The sequence below is a fragment of the Arvicola amphibius genome, chromosome 8, assembly GCF_903992535.2.
Source record: "Arvicola amphibius chromosome 8, mArvAmp1.2, whole genome shotgun sequence".
NCBI classification, from domain to species: Eukaryota; Metazoa; Chordata; class Mammalia; order Rodentia; family Cricetidae; genus Arvicola; species Arvicola amphibius.
In genome coordinates, this window is record NC_052054.1 from 126,061,079 (window position 1) to 126,078,230 (window position 17,152).

General features: G+C 41.4%; 1 protein-coding gene across 1 annotated transcript in view; it reads right to left on the bottom strand.

Annotated features, from left to right (window-relative positions):
- Positions 1-17,152, bottom strand: part of Pth2r (parathyroid hormone 2 receptor) — a 79,178-nt gene that overhangs the window by 20,874 nt on the left and 41,152 nt on the right. The window contains exon 9 of the mRNA XM_038341057.1: positions 12,325-12,388. Coding sequence (XP_038196985.1) covers positions 12,325-12,388 — 64 coding nt within the window. The remainder of the gene's footprint in view (positions 1-12,324; positions 12,389-17,152) is intronic.

The following is a 17,152-nucleotide window of genomic DNA, read 5'->3' on the forward strand; positions in this document are numbered from 1 at the left end:
ATGGCTGGGCAGCATTTAGAGGTCTCTGAGGGGAGTGGATACGTAGCACTTGACTTTGAAGCAGACAAGTATTGCAACAAAGGGTGGGGGTTAAGGTCAGGGTTACCCAAACAGAACCCGTCCTGCCACTGAGAGCTGGGTTTATTCACAAAGTGGGCCTGTTAAGAACCCTGTAAATAGTGGAGATTGCCTCACTGAGGAGAGGATACTGAGGAGCGGTGCTGTCCCTGCAGACCTGGGAGGTTGCTCAGTGCAAGTTCCCAGAACAAAGGATGGGCTACCTGAAGCCACCTCCATGTCTTACATTCACACACCCAAGCCTTCAGCCCATCCCCTTAGGGATGAGGAGGATGAAGGAGGAGAAACAAGTTTACATCAACTGAGTCCCTCCTGTGAAAGGAAAACTCAGGACTGAGGGAAGGAAGGAAGACGGCCACTCCAGAGTGTGTCTAAAGGCACAAACTGAGGCAGACAAATGAGACTCATCTGGGAAGAGAGGGGAGAAGAAGGGAGAAATGGCTGGATTCTGGAAGAAGTTTTATTCACCCAGTGGCATCCACTAACAAACTGGTTACATGTTTGCAGTTATATGCATCGGTTACATCTACTTTCCTTGGTTCCTTTAAAAGAATGTTCACTTGACCAGTGGTAACATACCTTTAATCCCAGGCAGAAAGAGGCCAATGTCTGTGAGTTTGATGCCAGCTTGCTCTACATAGTGAGTTGCAGGACAGCCAGTACCACAAAGAGAGACCCTATCTCTCTCTCTTTCAAAATAAAAAAAAAAGTTCACTTTATTGCACATACACATTTTAATTCAGCTAAGGTGAGGCAACACATTATACAGAGAAATACATTCAGGTTTCATATGATTGCCAAAGAAATCATTTAATGAACAGAATGTGTGAAATTGATGCCCAAAAAGCTATAAAAAGCACAGACTGTTGGTTACAAATTGACACAACTTTGACCTTCCTTAGCTACATCAGCAGCATGGGTTATGGATTCTCCCTTACAGCATTAGGTCTCTGGAACCAGCATCAAGAGTAGCGTACATCACTTAAAAAGCAGAGGGTCTTCAGAATACCAGACACCAGAGCCAAACAGGGCTGGCTGTATTGGAGGTCCATCAACCTCTCTAAAACAGGCATTATGTCTTCCATAAAAAAAAATCACCTAATCTGGCCACATGATACCTCTGGAATTTTCTATTTTATTTTCAAAACTCATATCTCAGCTCAGGATGTAGCTCAATTGGTAAAGTATTCAAATAACAGACACAAAGGTCTGAGTTTGTTTCCCAGCACCACACCATACCACACACACACACACACACACACACACACACACACACATACACACACACACAGGTGGGGATCAATATGGCTCAAGGAGTAAAGACATTTTCTGCCAAGCCTGATTATCTGATTCAGTTTCCAGGATCCACATGGTAGACAGATCCAACCCCACTTGTCTCCTGACCTCCATACAAGCACAGCGTGCGTGCATACCCTACCTGCCTTCTACACAAATAAATAAATAAAATGCGAGTTTTTTTAAAGATGAAGATGGGTGTAATCTCAACACTCAAGAGCTAATAGAGGAACTCTCATGAGGTCAGGACTAGGCTCGGCTACCGTGAGTTCAAAGCCAGCCTGGTGTGGGGAGGGACTCACACAACTCCAATCTCTAACAGCCCTTAAATCTCTTCAGGTGTCATCATACATTTTTAATGAAAAGCTGCAACATACAGTAGATGGGAAAGCAGCTTAGTCATGACTCCACCCACCTACTAAACGACCTCCTACATGATTTGCAGCTGTGCCTTCATTCCTGGCACAGAAAACATGCCCCATTCACTTACACCTCATGTGAAGAGATGCTTAAATACAAGCAAATATTATCTATTTCTCATTTACTTTCTCCTAACCTGTCAATCCAGTATCTCAGATTTATTTTTTATTTATTTATTAAAATCTATCTTTTCTCATTTTACATACCAATCCCAGTTCCCACTCCCTCGCCTCCTCCCACTCCCACTCCCCCATCCACTCCTCAGAGAGGGTAAGGCTTCCTGTGGAGAGTTAACAAAGTCTAGCACATTGCTCTGAGGCAGGACCAAGGCCCTCCCCACTATGTCTAGGTTGAGCAAGGTATCCCTCCATAGAGAATGGGTTCCAAAAAGCCAGCACAAATAGGGATAAATCCTGGTCTCTCTACCAGTGGCCCCACAGTCTGCCCTAGCCACACAGCTGTCACCCACACTCAGCTGGCCTAGTTTGGTCCTATGCTGGTTCCCTCACTGTCAGGCCAGAGCTGTAGGGCTCCCATTAGCTCAGGTAAGCTGTTTCAGTGGGTACCTCCAACATGGTCTTGGCCTCGTTGCTCATATTTTCACTCCTCCTGCTCTTCGACTGAAATTTGGGAGCTCAGCTCATTGCTCTGCTGTGGATCTCTGCTTCTGTTTCCATTAGATTCTGGATAAAGGTTCTATGGTGACATTTAAGATATTCATCAATGTGACTACAGGGCAAGGCCAATTTTGTACCGTCTTGACTATTGCTCAGATTTCTAGTGATACCCAAGTCATTTTCTGCCCCACCAGGAGCATCCTCAAAGCCATCTCAAAGGACCCCATCGCAGTTGGCTCAATCTCTCAAAATATACTTTTCCAGCTATGGTTTAATCCTTTTCCACTGATGCAGGCCTTAAACTCAGGTCTTAACTGCAGGGAGCCGATTTGCTGGCCGCCATTACAAGATGGCGCAGAGCCCCTGCACCACCGAGTAAACAACTCCATATTAGGCAAGGCTGTAGACGGAACCTCTCGCATGCGCAGTAGTGCGCAGTAATCTTGGCCAATCCCGTGGCCGGGGGCATCGAAAGACGAGCGAGTAGCCAATCCAGGCACGACCCGTGTCCGCTCTCCCTATATAAGCGGCTGCTGTTTGGTGCTCTGCGCCCTTCGCTTTCTGCTCTCCCTTCAACCAAGAGGCTCCAATAAAGCGTGATTTGAGAAGAATCCTCGACTTGGTGGTCATTCTTCCCTGCTGGCCAGGGGGGTTCACCGCACTTAACGTCTCTGGGAGTCCCAGTTTATTGAGCACTTGAATCGATTGTGGACTCACTGAATCTACCCATAGTGTACTCACTGCTCCTTCCAGGCCTGACAGCCCTGCCTGCTGCATCCCTTGCTCTTCCACCAGGCATCCCTGCTCTTTCCAATGAGGCTCCAGAAGCCCCGGCATCTAAGAATACGCCCTGCTCTGGTTTAGTTGGTAGTTTTTAATTTTTGAGACAGACTCTCAGGTATCCCAAACTGGTCTTGAATTCTCCTTGTAGCTCAGTGAGAATGACTTTGAACTTTGCTCCTCCTGCTTCAGACTGGAGACTGCTAGGGTTACGGGCAAGCACCATTTCCAAGCCTGGCTTATCTGTTGTTAATTAGAACACATTCCTCTTGTATTTTGGTGCTGTATAGGAGAACTTAAAAGCCATACTCATCAACATAAAGTCAGTGGTCTTAATAAACTGTCACATTTGAAGATGGGCGTAATCTCAACACTCAAGAGCTAGAAATGGGACTCTCATGAGGTCAGGACTAGGCTTGGCTACCGTGAGTTCAAAGCCAGCCTGGTGGGGGGAAGAGACTCACACAACTCCAATCTCCAACAGCCATTAAATCTCTTCGGTTGTCATCATACATTTCATAACAAAGCATTATTTTCTAATGACTGACTGACTCTCTTACATATTTCAGCATGGAAAACAAAACATAACAAGAAAATGCTTGGTTCTTAGCCGGGCGGTGGTGGCACACGCCTTTAATCCCTGCACTCGGGAGGCAGAGGCAGGTGGATCTCTGTGAGTTCGAGGCCAGCCTGGTCTACAAGAGCTAGTTCCAGGAAAGGCTCTAAAAAAGCTACAGAGAAACCCTGTCTCAAAAAACCAAAAACAGAAAAGAAAAAAAAAAGAAAATGCTCGGTTATCAGTCCTACCTGTCCAGAATCAATCTGATACGTTGACATTTGTGCTGAAGTCAGAATTCATCCAGAAACCTGGGTTCTCTGACACACTTCTGACTGCCCAGAACTCCTTTATTTCCTTGAGCATACTTTGTTCCGTATGTCACTGATAAATTCTGACTTCATTCTACCTGGTTCAGTTCTCAGAAGTAGAAACATCCCATTAAGAGAAGCTTCACTGTTACAACAGCCAAACCCAGAGCTGGACTGGGACCCAGTTTGGTTTGAAGATTCTGTGCTACGTTTCTGGTGATTGCACACAGTGAACAGGTCTGTCTGCATCATGCTATGGCCCACTTGGACAAAAGACCATAAAGAAAACAAACCTGATATTGTAAAGGAAATATATTTTTAAAGTATAAATATACCCATTAAAACAGAAAAATTGTTTTGACAAGAATTGTTCAAGACAGATTTGGAATGTTTTGAGTGAGGTGAAATAAACAGGGCAAAATGCAGGCTGGGTTCTTTTTGTCACACTGCTGTGTGACATCTGTCTGCAGGGCTGTAGTTTCCATCCCTAGACAGAAAAAGATCTGGTGAGAAAGAGTTGGAATTTCTACACTTGTGTGTGCTCTTCCTTATTCTGCCTCTCTTCTTTCCCAGTCCCCAAGGACACCTACTTTGTACAGGTGGTTGGTCATTGATCCAGTGGCCACTGTGTTCCTGGAAACTCTCAAGATGCATTAAGAATGTAAATGTTTAAGAGAAAATATTGTGTTTATTCACATACACCATGCTACTTAGAGGGCAAGCTGACAGTCAACTGACAATGAGAACCCTTCCATTTTTTTTGAGATTTGGGGCCATCCAAAAGGTCTAATTGAAGCTAGGACAGTCCATAGAGGCAAGAGAAACACAAAAGCTTAGAAAGGCATGTGGAACAAGCCAGCATCAGCAGAGGTGGACAAGTTCAAATTCAGGTAGCCAGCATGTAAGGAGTATGCACATGAGCAGGAGAGTTCTCAGTGTATACCCAGGGATCGTGGTTTCTGTTGAAGATTCCTGGAGGCCACCAGGTAATAATGTATATCCTGACATTACACTCTCAGCACTCCTCACTTGGCAGAGAAGCGGCTTGGTCCGCTGTTAGTTATTGCACTTGTACCCAGCCCATGCTTGGTCGGCTGTTATCGCATCTGTACCCAGCCCATGGTGAGCACCGTGTCATATTCGCTGTCACCATCTTCAGAGCACAGAATCGCTCAGAAAGAAGGACAACTCTCTGGGGTCTATGAGGGAGTTCTAGACTCACTCTTCCTTTTATACTGTTAGAGGATACAGGATACCAGGCATGGAAATCCCCAAAGGTCTGGAATCCCAGGACAAAAACATAAGAGAGTTTTCCTAAAAGTCACTGCAAGGTGGTTTTACATTCAAAGTAACCGGTGGACTTCTGATACTTAGTTAGGATACGAACAAATACATATTAAAACTCCGAGGCTTCACTGTCCCTGGCGAAGATGGGGGAGGAGATTTCCCTTCCTTCCTTTTCCTCAGACTTCTAAGCACTTTCTCATAGCTCCAAAATAATCAGTCTTTCTGTTGATCAGGTAGGTCTTCTATCGCACTGAAGACCGAAGAATGTCTTTCTCAGAACCTTGGAACCAAGGTTTTGAAACCAGGTTCTTTAAATACAAGTGTCTCCTGGTTTTCTTGGGGAGAGAAAGAGCCTAACTTCTACAGGTAGGCATCTTCAAGGTTCAAAGCCACCTTCTGCCGCAAAGTGTTGAGAAGTTTACTTTCCCTCTGCATAAAGGTAGTTAACAAAGGTAGCCACTCCGGCGAAGTTAGGACGATCATATGTGCCTCATGGTGTTGACGAGCCCTCCTAGATGAGAATCAGCTGTTGTTCATCCTAAGAACACCTACGCAACAGCTTGGTTCTGTTAGCCACAAAAGAGAATGAGATTTCTATGGCATTGCAATCTCAGCAAATGACCCACCACTCACAGGGCATTCTAGCTTCATGACTTAATATTAAAAGTGTTTTCTTCCTGAAATTGTGGGCAGCATTTCAGTAACAGGAGAAAGTTCTGGTTTGTCACTGTGCCTCCTTAACCAGGTGGGGTGCTGCACCTATAATCCCAGTACTTGGAAAATAGAGGCAGGAGGACTGGGAGTTCAAAGTTACCCTTGGATACCTAGCCAATTCAAGGCCTGTTATGAGATAGACACACACACACACACACACACACACACACACAGAGAGAGAGAGAAAAAAAAAACAGAGAGATTTCCTCCATAGTAAAACCTCATTCCTATCATCACAACAAAAACAGTACTTGGTAATCAAAACAGGAAGGAAGGAAGGAAGGAAGGAAGGAAGGAAGGAAGGAAGGAAGGAAGGAAGGAAGGAAGGAAGGAAGGAAGGAAGAAAGGAAAGAAAAGAAAAAGCGTAAAACAACAAAATGATCAGAGAGCAAAGCTACAGGACAACCAGCTAATGTAAAGCCCATGAAGACAGGGACTCCATGGAGAGATGCAGACTGACCACGTATTTTCCAGAGCAGAGCCAAAACCTGCTAACATCTTGACAAACAGCACAAACACTAAACTACGTGAAAAGAAAATAAGAAAGCAATCTGGTCCACAATAATAACAAAAAGAATAAGATAGTGAGTAATCAACCAAGGAAAAGATTTGTAAACTGGAAGTTATAAATAATACAGAGGAGAATTAAAGAAGACACAGATAAATGAGAAAATATCCCATGTGAATAGGTTGGAGAAATTAACTTGTTGAAATGTCCAAACTACCAAGAGAGATTCCCATATTCAATGCAATTCATATCAAAATTCCAAATACATTCTTCACAGAAGTCATAAAAGAAAAAAACCCAAAATTAATTTGAGAGTAACTAAAGTCCTAAATAGTTGAAACAATATTGAGCATGACCAAAACTGAAGGCATACTACTTTGAATTCCAACTATTATACAAAATCACAATAATCAATACAGTATAGCAGGGGGCTGGAGAGATGACTCAGAGGTTAAGAGCACTGACTGCTTTTCCAGAGGTCCTGAGTTCAATTCCCGGCAACCACATGGTGGCTCACAACCATCTGTAATGAAATCTGATGCTCTCTTCTGGTGTGCAAGAAAACATGCCGTATATATAACCAATAAATAAATCTTTTAAAAAATCACTGCTTGGTCTATTAGCTCTAACTTATAAAAAAAAAACAGTATGGCAGTATCAAAGAAAAATACATGTGGCCTACTAGAATTAGAGGTCTCACATGCAAACCCATGTATCTATGGTCAAATAATTTTCAAGAAAAAAAACATGAGAAATACACTATATGTAAAAGAGAATTTCTTCAATAAATGGTGTTAAAGAATCTAACTATCGATATGCAGAAGAATGAAACTGGACCCTCATCTCAAAGTATACTAAAGGCTTAAATGTAAGAACTTTAATTGTAAAACTGAGAGGGAAACAGGGGAGAGATGATTCATTATATTGGTCTTCAAAATAGATAGTTATATATCACCCAAACCACAGACCACAAAGTAAAACTTGAATGGAGAGAATCCTAACAAAGGCAGTCTAGCCCCAGAGTCTACACTCCATGACCAAAGACAAGGCAGACCTCCCTGGGGATCCATACCATGTCCAGGTACAGAAAAAAATAGACAATATATATCAAGTCTGATGGTATGTACCTGTAAACTCAGCACTCGGAGCATAGAGGCAGAAGGATCAGAAGTTCTAGACCAACTTGGGCTACTTAGCAACATCCTGTCTCAAAACAACCTATAGCTCTATAAAGGAACAAATATAGCTATGCCAACAAGCCATGCACTACTGTGCCAATGCTCCCCCTCTCTTCATACCTCCACACAGACTTGGTGAGAAGAGACCTAGGGCTTCCACACATGGGTGTTGACTGACTGCCCAGCTGGATTGCCACTGGAAGTAACTAGGAAACCAGTTTCTCTCTTTTTTCTTTTTTTTTTAATTGAGCTCTACATTTTTCTCTGCTCCCCTCACTGCCTCTTCCCTCCTCCCTTCAACCCTCCTCCAAGGTCCCCATGCTCCAAATTTACTCAGGAGATCTTGTCTTTTTCTACTTCCAATGTAGATTAGATCCATGTATGTCTCTCTTAGGGTCCTCATTGTTGTCTAGGTTCTCTGGGATTGTGGTTTGTAGGCTGGTTTTCTTTGCTTTGTGTTTAAAAACCACCTATGAGTTAGTACATATCAAATATTTGCTAATTTCAAAAATGGGATCTCACATGAGAAGCAAGAACATGAAAGTAAAGATAGGAATATTACTTTATGTTTTTCTCTGTGAACCACTGAGTCATGAATCATGAAATGCCACACCAGAAAAGTTACAAAAATAAAGGCTTGCTCATTTTTTTCAGAATCTAGGTACCTGTGCTTTGAAGACATAATACAGCTTTCTACTATCAGGAAGCATTCATACCAAAAAATATTTCTGTTTGTTTGCTTACTTTTTGAGATTCTAATTTATATAACTGTAAGGCAGTTTTTCATTTGGAGTACGCATTTTCATGGTTTTTTTTACACTATCAAAGCAATCGCGTGCCAGTCTTTAAGCATATGAGAAGAAAGAAGAGTCTACCAGCAGAAAGCTCTGCACAGTAGGAGGACCCCTCAAAGTGTCTTTGTGGGACAATGGGGTCAGGAGCCAAGAAGAGTTGCTGAGAGCTTTCTGTCTCAAGGACATGCACAAGCATTAACACTACTGTTAGTCTAGAAACCGGCCTTACCCTTTATCACTCTGTGGGAACACTAGTCTTTGCCCTGTTGTTTGTTCCAGAACACAAGAACCTGGAACTCCTGGAAGGTCCTCCCCAACCTCCAGTACAACCATGACCCCTGAGCCTACCTGCCCTCAGCACCTAACTCACGGCCAATCTCCTTCATGCTCCAAGGGACTCTCTGAACGAGAACTCTGATTCCAAGGCTCTCCAGTGTGAGAAACTTGGGTTCTCACCACTTGCAGAATTCTGTCTCAATTTCTTATGATACATAAAAACCTCCTCAAGCTTCCTCCCCAACATCCCTCATCCTTGGTTCCTGATGCCAGCACACAGAACATGAAGTCAGAACCAATGCATTTCTCCCCAGACCATTACCAATCTTTACAAATGAATGAAGCCACCTCATTAATCACTAATTTTCTTGCTTGTGTGGTGTGGAAAGTCCTCTGTATAGTATTGCTTTTATTGGTTGATGAAAAAAGCTGTTTCGGTAGTGGCTTAGCTGAACAGAGCAAGGTGGACATTCCAAGCACATAGAAGAAGAAAGAAGGTGGAGTCAGGGAGAAGTCATGTAGCCACCAAAGGAGACAGACGCCAGAGAACCTTACAGTAAACCACGAACCTCGTGGTAAAATACAAAATAATAGAAATGGGCTAATTCAAGATGTAAGAGCTAGCTAGGAATACACTAGAGTCATTGGCCAAGCAGTGTTGCAATTAATATAGTTGTGTGTGATTATTTCGGGTCTGGGCTGCTGGGAAGCAAACCAGCAGCCACTTGTGGTTTTCTATTATTAATCTCTACATCCTTTTGAAATAGGTATGAAATCACCTTTCATTTTCTAACTGCCAATTTTACTTATAAAGTACTGGTCTTCATAACTGAAGGAAAATAATCATTTCTTGGGGAATCTAGGTTCTAACATACACTGAAGGGGGTTTGCTGTGTATCTGCTTACTCTTGACTGTGTTTTCAGGACTCCTCTCTGCCATCTCCACCAGTAACTTCACAGCCAGTGTGGCTATCCAAGCAGACACTTCCTCAGGGGGCTGTCTGTTATGCCTTAATCTCTTGACTCTCGGGATAATTCCTTATTTTATTAGAAATGCTACTTTAGGGTTTCTCTTTGTAGCTCTGGCTTTTCTTTCCTTAGACAACTACTTGCCTTTATAAATTTTCTCTCTTATAACCCAACTTTCTCCAAGTAATTGATAGAAATAAGGGAGATATTGATTTCCAGTATAATTTCTGGCACCTGATGAGAACTTTCTGATACATTCACAAACTAATAAATCCATAAAGATTTGAGCAGCTTCTTTTATCCTTGAATTGTAATAAATTAATTCTTAGATGAACCCCAAAGGCAATCTCACTGAATAGAAAGTTGCTATCTAATGTCTTCAATGATTTATAAAACTGATTAAAATAACTTTATCATATTGGACATAGTAACCAAGGATTTTTGGACTGGATGGTGTCTTGTTGAGTAAAGTCCTTGCCCTGCAAGCATGAGAACCTGGGTTAACCCCCTGTAATTTACAGAGAAAAAGCCAGGCGTCTGCATACGTGGTGAACAGCAACATGTGAGACCCTGGACCTTGCTTGTCAATCAAGCTAGATGAATCAGCAACATGTTCCAGGTTCACCGACAGAGCTTGCCTCTAAACAAATGTGATGAGAACTGGTAAAGAGACAGCAGACACCAACCTCTGACATCCATATACATACATGAGGACCTCTCCCACACATAAGTGAATACACTCAAGCATACACACATACAGAGAGAGAGACACCGAGACAGAGAGAGTTTGCTTTGTGATTTTAGTTGAAGAAGAAAATGTCCTCCACTTTACTTCATCGATGTGCCTATTTTATAATTCCTTAATTCTAAGTTCCCATTTTAGCTTAGAAAGCTCAGCAAACAAACTCTTCATTCATGTAGAAGATAGCAACTTCAACCAATAGACAGACAACACTTTGGGTTTAAAAACAACCACTTGTTTCTGTGAAATATGACCAATTGCTACTGCTTTACTTCAGTTCTAACAATCCTGCAAAGAGCTAATGGACTCAGAATGTCCTTCCTTTTATCCAATGAGAACTTAAACCGCTGCTGTACAAAATACATCCATTTAGAACATTAACTGAAAACACAAGAGTAGTGAGATATACATTGCTGCCCCTAAAAGAAGACAACAGAACAACATGAAAGAGCAAACACTCAGAGGGGAAACTAGAAATATGGAAAAGAAAGGGGTGGCAGTGTAGAAGAGCAGGAAAGAAGTCAGCAGAGAACAGCAGACCCTTTGTGGAGTCCACTGCTCCCTTCAGGTTCACGAACGCTGTCTCAGAGACTTTCTGCAGCTCTGGCTTGTCACTCGATTGACAGGGTTGCATTCTGTTTACTTTTAAAAAGCAACAATTTGTTAAAGTCACTTGTTCCTTTATCCCAGACACAGTTTTTGAACTTCTGAGACACACGGACTAGTTTGACAAAACCATGGCATCCTAAAGCTATCCCTGCACCGTTCCGGTTCCCTCTGTAAGCACCACACCCACAGGCCTTGGGGGAGGTTCTTTTTGACTTGCATTATTATTATTTTACCAGTTTCCCTATAAGCAACATAAACTCCTGCTGGCTGTCTAGACGAGCCTAGACGTATTAACCGCAGCCTGTCTGGACACAGTATGGTTGAGGCTGAGAAAGCGGGTGACAGTTGTAAGGAAAGGGGCAGAGGGGTCAGAAAGGCAGAAAGGAGGGAAATGGAGGGGGAGGAACAAAGAGAGAAGAAACATGATCAAAGAAAGGCAAAAGTCGTAACTGGGCTTTTGAATTAGTTTCTAATGTGCTGACATCTATCTAGCATTTGTGTGTTTAGGAAGCGCATCGTCTTGTATTACATGCAAGAATCAAGTGAAGATAATAAGCTAGCATAATTTCTTCATCAAACTACAGAGAAGCTGATGCCATGGAGTCATCTGGAAAAGTGAAAAGTAAGTATTTTGCAGAGTCGTGTTGGCCCAGCTGTGTAATTTTGTTTCCTTCTGCAACCCAGATGCAATACGCAGTAGAAATATTCAGACACACAGGTCTCCCGCAGTGCACTCCAGCTCAAGCCCTTCGCTCTGCTCTCCAGTAGACAGGGTCTTGCAAGGCATCTCTTTATGGGGACCTGACCCACGTCCATGGAGCAAGCAAGACCAACAGAAGAGCCAGGCAGTGCTCTGGAGAGGCCCTCACCACCGCTCTTTCTCCCCCAAACTCCTCTGCTCCGCCGTTATTCTAACCTTCCCTCCTCACCACCTCCATTCTCTAACACATATAGAGAACGTTAACTCCAGGTGCAGTTGATGAGCGGAGCCATAATTTAGGGTCATGAATCCCTGCACTTATAAACACTCGCATGTGTGATGGGTGCCCTGTCTGCAGCAGTATCAGGACACACGTGAAAGTTCCTAAATCCCACTGTACTGCAATGCACCACGAAGACTTACCCAGAGTTTCTGTAGCGATTTTGTTTGTTTATTATTTATTGAGGCTACATAAACTTTTAAACTTACCCCAATAGCAGCTAAGATTGGAGCCTGGTAAATCCACCGGTCTCCAGCACTAAGTTCCCAACACCTGAGGTGCAAAAGAAAAGAAGAAAGGAATGAAGGGACGGGAAGGGAGGGAGGAGGAGGAAGAGAGGGGGAGGAAGAGAGGAGGGAGAAAGAAAAGAGAAGCTTAATGAAAAAATTTGGCAAAAATAAATGAATGAGAATCAACTGTAGCCCCAGTTTCTTCTTTTAGAGAAACAAACAAGTTTTTTAAATTCTTATCCTAAAGTGTCCAGACCACTGAAAACACATTGTGAGTTTTGATCTCCTTACCATGAGGAGCCCATATATGAATGTTATAATATTGGGGAGTTACTTCTATAGTGATCAGGTCAAGACCTTGTTTCTATAGCCACACACATGCACACGCACAGAGAGAGAGAGAGAGAGAGAGAGAGAGAGAGAGAGAGAGAGAGAGAGAGAGAGAGAGAGAGAGAGAGAGAGAGAGAGAGAGAGAGAGAGAGAGAGAGAGTTGCCTAAGTGTGGCACAATGGTAGTTTGGTTTTATCAGCATCAAAATGTGTAGACAGAAGTTTCTGTCCTACCCAGTCCTGCAGCCATTCAGTCCCAAGGAAACACATAGAAGTTTATATTAGTTATAAACTGTTTGGCCTATTAGCTCAGGCTTATTATTAACAGTTCTTATGAATTAAATTCACCCATAATTCTTGTCTATGTTTAGCCACATGGCTAATACCTTTTTTCAAGAAGGCATTCTCATCTTGCTTCCTCTGCATCTGACTGGTGACTGACTCTCTACCTTTCCTTTTCCCAGAATTCTCCTAGTCTGATTGCCCCACCTATACTTCCTGCCTGGCTACTGGCCAAACAGTATTTTATTAAACCAATATGAGTGACAAATCTTTACAGTGTACAAGAGCGTTATCCCACAGCAAAAAATTATTTAAAATATTTTGGCAAAAAAAAACCCTATATCAGATGTTAAAGCAATTTTATTTCATAGTTTATTATTTATAGAAATACAACAGAAAATTGAACATAAATGGTTCTTATCATAGAAATAAAAACAGTTTTGGTGATAGACTATAACTCATAAGTGTCCTCTTGACTAGTTTTTGCATTTATTTGTAAATCTTCAGTATTAAATTTTTTGAGTATAAGTGGGTCAATCAGATCTCACTTGAGCAAATGTAACATCTTCCCAAACAGTCATTGAATAGGGAGTTAAACATTTCAACAGGTGTTCATTTCACAATTTGTGATTTTATCTTTAAATTTACAGTTTATTTTTATAGCGTTAGTAAAACATACCATGCAATTTAGCTATTTGTTACAATTAGCTCCTTATTGCTAACTAAAATTTAAGTAACACATGGTCAGAGATCAGTGAGGGAGATGGCAGGGGTGTGGTAAGATATCCTAAGTACCCAGACTCTACAGAATGCAGGTGGCCATTACATATTTGTTTATTCATATGAATAAGTTGAATCCAAAATAAGCTCAAATCAACCTCACCTATTCTGGTTTGTACTGGCAAAAGCCGTACACTAAATATTACAGAGGTTTCTTTTTTAATTGCTTCTACTTGAAAGTTTAATGAATGCTGAAAGTAACTGTTTTAAACTTATAGACATGGAGATAAAAGGCTTCCATTTTTTTCTACTCAGACAAAATTCAGCATTGGTTATGTCAATAGAAAATGATATAAATAATTTATGGAAATAAAATGTTATTTTTTCAAATTCTGGATAATAATATTATCAAGAAATTATACTTTATAAATAACTTATTGACAATGAAATGCTATTACAACAATAAAATAAAATATTTTAGTTCATATCTACAACTATGTGTTTTAGAGTATAGTTTTCATGCATAAGTTATACATTGTCACCAAAAACCATAAAGTAGAGAAGACAGAGATACTGAGACTCTGATCTTCCCTGCATTCTCTCACTTATTTTATTAAGTAAGTGCTGACAGTGCCTAAGCTTTTCTAAAAAAAATAGAAGCATCATACTCTTTTTTTCTTATTGCTGTATTTTAGATTTTAAATTACTCTCCAGAATCCTATATGTCAACAGCCTTGTTCCAGCGTCTGGCATTACTGGAAGGTGGTAGGACCTCTACAAGGTGGGGTCGAGTGGAAGGAAGTTGAACTGTTAGGAGAAGGCCTGTGAGGGAGAAATTGAGAGCCTCCACCCCCTTTTCCTTTTGATTCCCAGATTTCCTGAATCTCCTTCTCATTGTGAGGAACTATATAAGCCCAACAAGAAGGCCTAACAACCATGGGTCCAAACCTCTGAGAGTCAAATATAGACTTCCTCCTATTTTTAAGTTGAATGTCTTGAGTATTTAATCATAGTCACATAACTCTGTAATGACTAATACTGATTATCAGCACGATATAATCTGCAATCACTTACGAAAAACATGTCATCTTGTCTGTACATTTCTCAGTGGGTAATTGATTTCTGAAGCCCCACCCTAAATATGAGTGGCACCATTCAATGGGTGACCATTCTGAACTGAATAAAAAAAGGACAGCTAGCAGAGCATCCATTTTCATCCTTCTCTGTACCCTGGCCACAGAAACAAGGACCAGGCACCTCATGCCCTGCCTGCAGGACGTCTCACCCATGATAGACCACGCCCACAAACTGTGAGTCAAAATATATCCTGCTTAAGTTCCTTTGTCTGGTACTTTTGTCACAGGAGCAATAAATGGAACCAAAACACCAACACACTTATCTCATAAAAATATAATGTATATGCTACTATGCAATTTTATTTTCCTTTTGAATATCTATATAAAAGTACATATATAAATTTCCATAGTGGTACCAAAATATATCAGTCACACATATATGTTGCAAGACTGTAGCATAGAGAAACAACAAAACCCCTACATCAAACTAATTCTGGTCCCTCCCAGCTGAAGTCTGCACAACTTGGAATCTTAACAGAATGGAAATCCAGACACAGAATTGTTACAGTTGCACATTGAGCATTGAATTGAACATTTCCAGCACTGTGTACAGGCATCTCTCTCTCATTATTCAACAGACAAGAAAGATAAAAGACTGTTACTAAGTTGCACATATCATAGATCACACTACTCTCAAAATCCTTCATCTATGACCAAGGTCTTGATGTACCAACTACAAGGCTTTTGGATTCCACACATTTTCATTTCAGTTTTTAGCATTTAATAATATCCTCACAAGCTTTTTTCTCAGCCTCGCTGACATTTTAGCATCATGTCTCCAAACACATGGGATTCAATCATGCAATTCCAACTCTACAAAATCATTATATTTGGAGGTAGGTCAAAATCGGCTATCTCTAAATGCATCAAAAACTTGACTTCGATGGGTTAGATTGTCAAAGTTTCAAATTTTCTCTTTTGACATAGAAGAGAGGCAAGTGAGATTTCAGACAGTTTTAAAAAAAATGTTATAACTCCATATTTTAAATTAATTTTTCAGTGGTCGACATCATACGCAGCTGAAAAAGTAACTCTGTTCAAATGTTTTAAAATAGATTTTAACACTCTAAGAAATTAAGTTCTGAACATTGTAGTTCCAGGCTCAAATGTTTAACTAGAAAGTATATATATATAGTGTGTGTGTGTGTGTGTGTGTGTGTGTGTGTGTGTGTTTATATATCAACACTGGGAACCTGTACCATCCTACCATAGTGCGTAAGTCAGTGCCCCTCCCCACTTCTACCCCCCTCTCCACCTTATTCAGTAAAAAGAGGAGGCAAAAGGGACTGGGCCCTGGAGAGTACTCAAATATTAAAATGTTCGAGTGCATCTTTTTTCTGTGTTTTCTACTGCACAACCCACCTTTGCTTCTGAATGATGAAGCTAAAGTACAACAAAGGAGTTGCAGATCCCCCATTTACTGCCATCCTTTATCTCCTCTAAATAAAGCAAGAACAAAGTAGGTTTGTTTCTGTTGCTGTGATAAAACCCCCGACAAGAAGCAATTACAGAGATAGGGGTTTATTTGGCTTACATTTCTAGGTTGCAGTCCATTAATGAGAGGAACTCAGTCAGCTAGTCACATCACATCCTTAGTCAGAGAGAAACAAATGCTCCCATGCTGCTTGCCTGTTTGCTAGCTACTCAGCGAGCTTTCTTCTGTCTTACATAGTTCAGGACCTCTGCCTAAGGAATTGTGCCGCCCACAGTCATCAGGGTCCTCCCATATCAATTAAGATAATCTCCCACAGACGTGCTCACAGGCCAATCTGATCTAGACAATTCCCCAGTAAGTGCTCTCTTCTCCAGTGATTTTCAAGTAGCCGCAAGTTGGTCGGTATTAAAAACTAACCACAGCCTGTAAAGTATTGCCCGTTTTATAAGTAAATAGAACCAAGAAACAGAAAGTACTGACTTTGCAATTTTATCAATTACCTTAGTTCTTCCTAGTCTAATAACACTTGATAGAATTTTAAGACTAGGCCAGGTGGTGGTAGCACACGCCTTTAATCCTGGCACTCACGAGGCAGAGGCAGGTTGATCTCTGAGTTCAAGCCAGCCTGGTCTACAGAGTGAATTCCAGGACAGCCAGGGCTACACAGAGAAACCCTGTCTTGAAAAGCAAAAACAAACCTAAATAAATAGAATTTTAAGACTAGAAGAGATGTCTTTTGTATTTCCAATAGTGTTTCAGGTACCTTTTGAAAATCGGTCTGGTATGCATATTTCTAAATAGCCAAGATGCAGAGAAAAATCAAGAATGCTAGCTTTTAAAGAATCAGCTTAGGCCTGAGGGTGTGTTTTAGAGTTAGATTGCATGCCTAGAAAGTACAAGGCCGT